The sequence below is a fragment of the Oncorhynchus masou genome, chromosome 18 (assembly GCF_036934945.1).
Source record: "Oncorhynchus masou masou isolate Uvic2021 chromosome 18, UVic_Omas_1.1, whole genome shotgun sequence".
Lineage (NCBI taxonomy): Eukaryota > Metazoa > Chordata > Actinopteri > Salmoniformes > Salmonidae > Oncorhynchus > Oncorhynchus masou.
Genome location: NC_088229.1, coordinates 21,394,538 through 21,405,515, shown reverse-complemented (window position 1 = coordinate 21,405,515; position 10,978 = coordinate 21,394,538). Strand labels below are relative to the sequence as shown.

Genomic DNA, 10,978 nt, shown 5'->3' with positions numbered 1-10,978 from the left:
AAAAACACACACACTCACATATGAACCCACTGTGATATCACACTCTGTGCACAGCTTACTAGAGATTAATTACAAAAATATTATCAAAAGGCTAGGAACACATTGGCTTCAAATATGTAGACCTATCGAATTCCCTTGTCCTAGAAGAGGCCTCATTAACACAAAAAAAGTGGTTAAATTGTGTGTCTATGTGTGTCATCTACATCCAAAGCAGAGGAACCTTGCACATAATTTATTAGGGGACACTGAGGGCCCAAAGTCAATATATTTTATAATGTGTAAAATGAACTGTATCGGGATCAGATTGAGGAGGCACTGGAGGCACTCCCCCATGGTCAAAGAAGCACTAAAATAACCACAGCACACAATCACTACTAAAAAAGTAGGTAAATTGGAGATATGGTTTGAGAGAGGCCTTGTTGCAGAATCATCAACATCAAAAGCAGTCTTTATTATAATGCCTTGTCCTTTTTATATTAAGGGGGAAATCTGCTTCATCCATTTTTGGACATCTGAATTTATGAAATGTATCCATTTATTCTTGAAGAATATTTGTTTTACCTTTATTTAACTAGGCTAGTCAGTTAAGAACAAATTCTTATTTTCAATGACAGCCTAGGAACAGTGGGTTAACTGCCTTGTTCAGGGGCAGAACGACATATTTTTACATTGTCATCTTGCAACCTTTCAACTAGTCCAACGCTCTAACCACTAGGCAACCTGCCACCCCATGATATTAACCTATAAATGTTTCATGAGCTTAGTTCAACTGTCGTTCCCCATCAGAACCCAAAAAATAAACTTATTTCACTCCAAGGTTTGATACAAAGCAAATGCAAACAAACATTATATAGCCTCAAAACATGGTTAAAGCTATAATTTTGATATACAGTATATCATGGATGGCCAATCCTTGCATCCATAGTTAAGTCTATGAATTTGAGAGTGGTTACATTTCTCCAGCCCTATCCCTCAGCTTTCTACAGAAACAGGGGTGGGGAGAACACTTTATTATTGTTTCAACTGCCGATTGCCGCTTTAAGGTCAATTCTCCCCCATCTCGCCAGGTGTGGTGAAGTGGTGTTTTTGGGTAAAGTATTCAGCATTTGGTGTAGACTTAATAACCCATGTGCCAACCCATAGAGACTAAACAAGAGGGATAAAACAATGGCGAGATTATGCTGGAGTTGTGCCATGCAAAACTGTTAGCATTAATGCAAATGTTGTTGAATGAAAGGAGCACTATTCTTTTGACTCCGTGCCCTTCTAACAGAGGGGAGCTCTCAGGAGAAGTAGAATAATTAATCAGATAATAATGATGATGTTCATGCTCCATTTTGATGGCAGAAAACAAATATTTTGTACTTAATTTCCGTTCCATGTCTGCCTCAGAGGGGGGACATACTCAACTACTCCAACACCGCTCAGCCTTTTCTTTCTGTTGTCTTTCATTAAGTTACAATAATATATTCACTGGTTTACAGCTCACTGGGTTACAGGATTACAGAGCGTTTAAGACGTCAATTAACCCTTTATGTCCTTTATGACAGCACTTCCTACAACCTTAGTCTCAACACGGGTAGCTTACATATGGAGTCCCATGCCTAAGGCTGTGCTGTTTGTGGTGAGAAAGTCCTACCAAACCCAGACTGTGAATGAGGAATATAGATATTTACAGGTTGCTGTTGGCATGGCAACAAAAAGCAACAGCTCTCATCCATTAAAAAAAATTCACTGCCATACTCTGAGCAACAAAAGAGAAATTAACACAACATTCCTCTTTGAAATGGAGGGCACACCTATTGCTGAATAAATGATTATAGGTGCAAACCAGATTAGTGTTAGACTATACTATATAGGGTGGCAGAGTATTTTATATCTGCTAATAATAATGTACAACTAAAATTAACAGGCCGGTATGAATTAATGAAGTAATAGTGGTGTGTGAATGACCACTACAGTGTGCATGTCTACAGTAGTGTATGACTGCAGAGCATCTCACCGTGCCATGGTCTATCTATTGTTTTATTCACCTCCTCTCTGCTTGGGCTCTAATTACGACATAATGAGAGTTAAACGAAGTTGCATCCCCACACTGGGTCCTGCTGGATTCTCTAAGCACGGGCTGTTCTGCTGCATTCACGACATTTTAGTTTTTTATTTAAACTTTATTTAACTAGGCAAGTCAGTTAAGAACAAATTCTTATTTACAATGTCGGCCTACCAAAAGGCAAAAGGCCTCTTATGGGGACAGGGACTGGGATTAAAAATAAAAATAAATGAAATAAAAATATAGGACAAAACACACATCATGACACGAGAGCCAACACAACACTACATATTTCGGAATCTCGGAACTACCGAGTTAAAACAAACGTAACTTATTTGCTAGAGCTTCTTATTGGTTGATTCTAAAACTTCCCAAGTTGGAAACTCGGGTATCATCGTTCTACAATTAGTAACCAATTCAGAGATGTCTCAGTTTCCGACATGACTTGAATGCAGCATTAGTCATACAGAAGGAGAGCAAGAGAGAGGACTGGGATATAGGCAGAGACAGAGAGTGTGAAAGAGAGATAGAGATTCCATACAATCCCATCAACTGTCTGAAATTAAGATTACACTAGGCCCATGCTGCAAAACTGTTCAAATCCACAATTCCCTTTAGTCAGTATCTGTCTCCTTCCTTCCACTCCTGGGCAATCCTGTATAACTATCTCTGTGTTTACACCAACTGAAAACAGGTTCCTTTCTGCCCATCAACTACCATGCCATCCCCACTCACACCCCCACCCCCTCGTTTAGACCCCACAGTGAAACTTGGCAGACCCCAGGAGCAGCTGCAGAGAGGCCACCAACGCACATGCTGTGGAAACACACCCCCACCACACAGGAGTGGTCCCGGGGGGCATTGGGCATTGTGGTTTTGTACTCTCTGTCTGTGTGTGTGTGTGTGTGTGTGTGTGTGCGCGCGCGTGTGTGTGTGTGTGTGTGTGTGTGTGTGTGTGTGTGTGTGTGTGTGTGTGTGTGTGTGTGTGTGTGTGTGAGACAGAGACAGAGACAGAGACAGAGACAGAGACAGAGACAGAGACAGAGACAGACAGAGAGAGAGAGAGAGAGAGAGAGAGAGAGAAAAAGAAAGAGGGCAGGTCTAGGCGTACCTTTTTCTGTATCTTGTGTGTGTTTATTTAGTTGGCACATGGCGTAGGCCTGAAGCAGACCGAGTGAGAGAATGAAGAAGAGAAGGAGATCTGAGGACTGATAGCACATGACCGTTAAATTGACTAATACACTATCAACCACTCAGTAAGGGAACAGTCCAGGATGACATGCCACTGGCTGACAAACAAGAGAACAGACACAAAAAAAACTCCACACTCACATTGATACACATGGACCTTTCTCACGTCTAATTGCACCTCAACTTCACTATTTGACCTTCTACTTCCCACTTTAATTAATGATTTAATTAATGCTGTAATTACTGCCTTGTGTTTGCTTATGTTTTTCTCTTTGTTGTGGAGTTTTGCACAGGTGGGGGCTGGACATGGGGGAGTCCACTGCTTTTTCCCATCAACAATTACATATGTGATATTCAGGAATACTCTCATTTAGTAGGACTGGAAATCCCACATAGTCCTCTATAACATCATTTGCATGCTCTTCTCACTCATGCATGGAGTAAAAAATTGTTCCCTGCCCAGGCTCCAACCTTGTATTCCTGTAGATCAAGTTACTGTACATTTACAAACTTAGCCCTTACAGATTGACTTCAGTTTAGCCATTTCTGGGTTTGTTCCTTGGACATCAATCTGTGTCAAAATAAAAGGCTGTGGCCCACAAGCAATGTAAGATTGATAAAGTGTTGAAAAAAGGGACATTTAATCACTATAATGTGACATAATGACACGTAAAGTGTAGACTGATTCCTGTGGGTAATAAATTTTGTTGCTCAAAAATCTATCATGTCATCGATAACAAACACAAAAGAAAAAGGTAATGTGACGCTCCATCATCAAAAGGTAATGTAACGCTCCATCATCAAAAGGTAATGATGGAGGTACACCAGCAGCATACCACCCTGCATACCACTGCTGGCTTGCTTCTGAAGCTAAGCAGGATTGGTACTGGTCAGTTCCTGGATGGGAGACCAGATCCTCTGGAAGTGGTGTTGGAGGGCCAGTAGGAGACACTCTTTCCTCTGGTCTAAATTTTTTTAAATATATATCCAAATTCCCCAGGGCAGTGATTGGGGACACTGCCCTGTGTAGGGTGCTGTCTTTCGGATGGGACGTTAAACAGGTATCCTGACTCTCTTAGGTCATTAAAGATCCCACTTATCGTAGGGGTGTTAACCCCAGTGTCCTGGATAAAATTCCCAACCTGGCCCTCAAACCATCACGGGCACCTAATAATCCCCAGTTTACAATTGGCTCTTTCATCCCTCAACTCTCCCCTGTAACTATTACCCAGGTCGTTGCTGCAAATGAGAACGTCAACTCACCTGGTAAAATAACAGATAAATGAAAACAGTCCATCATCAAAAGCTAATGTAACGCTCCATCATCAAAAGGTCATGTAACACTCCATCATCAAAGACAGAAAAAAAGAAAGACAAACAAAACGAAATCTCAGACTCTAGATGCACCTGCCAAGAGGCTTTATCATGAAAACAATATAACCTATTGGAAATAAGTGTTTAATTAAGCAGAAAAATAAAGGCTATGCATTTACACAGGTAACACACCTGAGGAAGAATCGGTTGAATAATCCACACCTTAGTGGTACTGATATTGTAATTTGAGTCTTTTGTTCACACTAGTCTTAAGGGTCCTTGGAGAGCTTGACCCAACACCATGGTGGGGGTTGGTGTGATTCCCTGAAGGCATCATTTAAAATGGTGGCAATCTCAATTGACACTAAACACACACGGAACCTCTACTATACTGTGCCTAAATGGTGTATGTATTCTTAACCTTTGGTCCATCATCCTAGACAATCACTGTATCAGAATGGCTATCCATCCATCTCCAACCCTAAAATAGCCTACCTAAATAAATCATTTAGATTATCACCTTAGATTAACACAGGATGAACAAAATCCAAATCAATGTCTATTGTATGAGATGATCAAATGGTGAAATCATTTGAATGTAAATCCTAAACAGAAGTGGTTTTAACTTTAATGGAGGGAGGATGCCATTATACTGATGCTGAATAGCCTACACTTTTGTTCCTGCCTGAGACCCTCAAAGACCAAATACACACGGTTACTGCGCTCATGTCAAACACTGTACAAATGCAATATCACTGTTATCTACCTATAAGATAACATCAGAATAGAATGTTTTATGAATGTGAATAAATGCACTAAGGGGGAGAAAGTCATAAAAATACATGCAATGTAGTGTACCAGCGCAAGGAGTGCATGTGGACCGATCTGCATCTATCCTGCACAGGAAAATGCTAAGTGGTGGGGTGCACACATATCCTACTATATCCTACTGTAACTATAGCTAGTTTTGCTTTTCATAGCATGACCATCTTGTCAATAGAAATTAATGTTTGTCAATTAGTTCAAGACATTCAAACTAAAAAAATATGCTAATGTTTACAATACATTTAGGTTAGGATGTTCAAGGCTTATGGTGCACAATTAGCCATCCCCATTGAAAATAGGATGGCTTTTGTGGATTTATGCTATCATACGAGGTAAAGGTGAACATGATCAAATATTTGGATAATCTATAAACCCTCACCTCCACCTTCCATACAACGCCCTCCTTCCTCCAAGGGACATACCAACCCCCGACATCCCCCATTTGGGCATGCTGCTGGCACCCAAAGTATGCCCGTTCACTCAATTGTCCTACATGGCAGGAGTCTGGACCAGACATAGGCTACTAGGCATATACCTACTTTTTATCATTGTTTTGTGAATGGGCTATTAACTCATAAATACTGCTTAGTAGCATAACGCACTGCATCTCAGTGCTACATACACCCTGGTTCGAATCCAGGCTGTATCACAACCGGCCGTTATTGGGAGTCCCATAGGGCGGCGCACAATTGGTCCAGCGTCGTCCGGGTTCGGCCGGTGTAGGCCGCCATTGTAAATAAGAATTTGTTCTTAAATTAACTGACTTGCCTAGTTACATAAAGGTTACATTTAAAAAATAATAATAATAAATAAAATAATGATAACGATTCGTTAACAGAACATTAACCAAGTCATTCGCGAGACGAGCACAGAAAGATACCACACACTGGCGATTTTGCCTCTTTATGCACCAGCGTTGCTATGGCAGCTTATGGGGATGGGAGTATGACTGCTCTGTTCAGAGGATGAGAGTCGGAATAGGTTAGAGTCTGTGAATAGGTTAGGGTGAGGAGGGAAAACCAAACACTGAAAAGTTGTAATCAAATAGCCTATGACAGGTACATGTGGTTGTGGTGAAATCAAATAGCCTAGGTTTAACTGATAGCATGGGACGTGTCATGCGACCGCGCGCATACACACACAAACACGCACACTTTACCGTTGACTTGACCGGGACATATAGGACCGGCTTCCCTGACGCTCCTTTCTTGTGCTCCCCGAGGATGTTGCTCCCGACCTGAAACCCTTTCGACTTCACCCAGAATTTGAATTTAGCATTGATGTGACTATTGTCGACATACATGCTGTCCGACTCTTCGTTTTGCAACAATGTCTGCATGATTTTGTTGTATTTTCGCCGGGTGACGGTCTTTGTTTTACCGGAGTCCCCATATGTCCGGAGGCACCAGTCCTGAAATTCACGGAACATCTCAACCTCTAAAACGACGGGACTCTGGCTCCTTTTCGTTATATCAGTGCATGATGATTTTTTTGTTGCCATAGCGTTCGCTCTTGTAACACGTTTGTCCCTTCAAATAATAGGCTATAATAGCTAGGCTACTAAAATGCAGATTTACCCCTCCTCTGCCCGTCCCGCGTCGAGGAGGATGGTTCCGCAAATGGGATGGCTTTCTGCCTTTCCTTAAACTGGATTAAAGGCGTAGGAAACTGATTCGGGCAGCAGCTGCACACCTGTTTGCAGAGACGCGTTGCCTGCTGTCCCGAACCGCCACGGCAAAATGTCACTTGCTCACATATTCCGATGAGGAATTGAGGGAGGGGGCTGTCCTATAGAGCGGGTATTTCCCACCTGTGCGTAAACGGTATCTTGACTGGAAGCTGAGATATGGATAAAAAAAACACAGTGCTCACTAAACAATAAAGAACAAAGGATGAGGGAAAACCTTGGACTGTGGTTTTCTAATGACCTATATTGGGCATCCGAGCTGATGCAGACTCAAGTGAAAACCGTGACAATTCTCAAACATTTAGGCTACTCGGTATTGAGCCATGTAGGCTATCCTATCATCACAACCAGTCACGCGCACCGGGGATGTTTCCCTGCTTCCCACCTGTTTGAATGGGACCTGCGCGTGCACCATCCCGAACCGCCTATCCGTAGAAATTATATTCTCAAAGAAGCAATAGGATATAAAGGCAACCTGTAAAACCAAGCATTTTAGGTTGATTTAAAGGCGTTATCTGTAAGGGAATTACAAGGTGCATTATAGGCAGCAGCCTAATCGTAGAATGTCCGATACACCGACGACGCCTCTGCATCAATAAAGACCTATGATTCTTTGAAGAATTTCCTCAAATATGAATAAGACATCTTAAATATACACTGTTAATTTGGTGGTCATGAGAAAACAGTCTCTTATCTTCACTCACAAAAATAGACTGATATCAGATCTGGTCCGGACAGAAGATTGAATTATAGACCTATAGGAAATATAAATTGTGCATCTGTCCCACCCAAAAATTATAACTATCGCACATAGCCTACAGTGAGAGATTCACGAGCATGTAAAGTATCAACTCTGTCTGTCTATGTGTTATTCCACCCACATTGACCAGAAGAAAATCCATGGAGTTCAATAGACTCCGATCTGAGGTAAAAATGCTCTTAATGCTCTCTATGTTTTGGCATTCGCCTGGCTAGTGTCCTATAATGTTCCAGTGTGTTCTCTGTGTCCATATGTGTGTGAGGCCTCTGTAGAACCATGCTGGGACTGCTGCTGGTGGTGACTGCTCCTGTTGCCATGACAGCAGGGCAGCAGAGGTGGGATGCCCCATCCTCATCTCTCCATCCTCCCTCCCTGACTCACACCAACACACAATGGAATTCTGGACAATAATACCACCCCTCTGCTCTCGCCTCCTTATCCTAACACTGAATAATGAACAGCTTCAACTCAATCAATAGGTCCCTGACCAAATAACAACGTGTGTGAGAGAGAGTGAGTGAGAGAGAGAGAGAGAGAGAGAGAGAGAGAGAGAGAGAGAGAGAGAGAGAGAGGGAGAGTTTTATCCAGCCACACACAGATGAGACTATTTCTTTTAGTTTGTTCATGTGGTATTATTTTGATACACATCTCTCTGGCAGGACTGGCCTGCATTAGTAAAGGTTGAGTGGATTAGCCAGCCCACTGGATGGCCCGGCTCAAGGCTACATAAGTCCCAGCATCTGCTAGGGACCTGGTTTGAGATGCCACCGGAGTAGGAATGTTGTTATTTCACAGTTTTTCTTGTTTGTTAACTCTTGATGTCACAGGAACACTGATGTAAAGGCTGCTCAATCTGATAAATCACATAACCAAAGGCAGTGTGTGTGGGTTTGGTATACTTGAACCTGAAATGAATTTGGATTAAACATAGACACACCATCACTGAGCACAGACATGGGCGAGGATACATGGCACAAGCACACACGCACGTGCGCACACAAGACAAGACCTCTGACTGAGAGGACCTTTAACCTGGTCCAGCACCCCATTCCACAATCAAATGAGGTTCAGCTGGTGGCAAGTCACACTTTCTCACTCCTAATGAGGCGATATAGTGCTGGAATTATTGCCACGATCCCCCACTACAATTCTCCACCCCAGGGGTGGCCAGGGGTGACTCTGGTACTGACAGGCTGAGCTTACAGTGTGTCAGGCAGTGAGGGAGAGAGACAGAGACAGAGAGAGAGAAACATAGAGACAGAGAGAGAGAGAGAGAGAGACAGAGCGAGAGCGAGAGCGATGGGGAGAGAAAGAGAGAGAGAAAGACACAGAGAGAGAACAAAAGAGAAAGAGACACAGAGAGAGAGAGACAGAGAGACAGAGAGACAGAGAGAGAGAGAGAGAGAACAAGAATGAAAGAGGAGAGAGAGTGTGGCTGAGATGGATGGAGAGACAGTGTGAGACTGAATGAGAGAATAAGAGGCTGCTGAATCAGTTTCAGTTAGAATGACAAGTTAACCTTGCTCTGCGCCGCTGATCCCAAACATACTGGTAACTGCACCTTCTTCTTTCTGTGCTGATCTTCTCCATATGATACTCCACTCTCAGAGAGACGATCTGTTGACTGCTGCCACCTGGAGGTCATTCTTTAGGACTCCTGCTGTCAGATTGGTGGGGGAGATTGGGTTACCTGTTTATTCAGACATGGTATCATGGACCAGAAATTAGTAATCTAACTTCTGGACCACCAGAATTTAGATTACTGATCTGGAATGTGGGTGAGCTCAGGGTTGCGAAATCAAACAAACAATCTCAGTTCATCTAATTATGTTTTTAAATGTACTTATTTCTATAAAATATACAGTATGAGTCAAAAGTTTGGACACGCCTCCTCATTCACGGGGTTTTCTATATTTGACTATTTTCTACATTGTAGAATAATAGTGAAGACATCAAAACTAGGAAATAACACATATGGAATCATGTAGTAAACAAAAAAGTGTTAAACAAATAAAAATATATTATATATCTGAGATTCTTCAAAGTAGCCACCCTTTGCCTTGATGATAGCTTTGCACACTCTTGGCATTCTCTCAACCAGCTTCACCTGGAATGCTTTTCCAACAGTCCTGAAGGAGCTCCTACATATGCTTCACTCTGCGTCCAACTCATCCCAAACCAGGACAGCAAAGCCAGTATGCAGCCTGGAGACAACAGAATGGGCACAGTTACCATGGAAACACAAACGGCCCAGGCAAATCATGGCAACTGGTAACTAAGTAACAGGAAATGACAGACCATAGTGGCCGATAGGCCTGGTTAATCATGGAGGGCAAAGAGGTATGGGAGAGAGGGAGATATAGACAATTATGCTTGCATATTTCTTTTCATGCTTTAGAACAAAATTAAATATTGAATACCTTTGAGCATAGTCTGGTAATTGTTTGTGTGTGTGTGTGTGTGTTGTGCTTGTTCTTGCGTGTGTGTGTGTGTGTGTGTGTGTGTGTGTGTGTGTGTGTGTGTGTGTGTGTGTGTGTGTGTGTGTGTGTGTGTGTGTGACAAAGAGCTAGAGCATATACCGCAGGCCAATTATTTCTCCCCCAACCCCATTGCAGCTGTTTATGGGCTGGGCTCTGATTGTTTAAGAGACTCTTATAGGCTGATTAACTCTGGGTCTGTTTACTCAACTCTAATTGTGCTCCCAGAGAGAGGCTGATAACACAAAGAGGGGGCCTTAGCTTTGCTCTATAGACTACAGAAGAATCTTCAGTTGGAAACCACACGGTATTAATACGCAGGAAGCACTTTGTGGAGAGGAGAGAAAGGAGTAAGCAATAGGTGTCATAGGCTGTTGAATTGGAAGAGCTACACTTTTCAAACTGATAAAACCCCACAAACACATACAGTCATTCTATTTATATCCATGCAGCAAACACTTAGCCAATAACACCTGCATTGAGATTCTCCAGTTTCTTCTGGCCATTAGAGAAATAGAATTTCCACTTATAGTATTTGGACATTACAGATAATCTTTCTGATTTATTCTGCCAAATGTGTGAAATAAAAGGTTATAGAATAGCAAAAGATAAAAATGGATAGATAATACATTTGATAATAAATATTATATTTTCTATCATCTGTATTATATATT

General features: G+C 42.1%; 1 protein-coding gene across 1 annotated transcript in view; it reads right to left on the bottom strand.

The window, feature by feature from the left end:
* Positions 1-6,881, bottom strand: part of LOC135503647 (nucleolar protein 4-like) — a 37,816-nt gene extending 30,935 nt beyond the window's left edge. Inside the window, exon 1 of the mRNA XM_064921800.1 lies at positions 6,540-6,881. Coding sequence (XP_064777872.1) covers positions 6,540-6,881 — 342 coding nt within the window. The remainder of the gene's footprint in view (positions 1-6,539) is intronic.
* Positions 6,882-10,978: the final 4,097 nt, after the last annotated feature.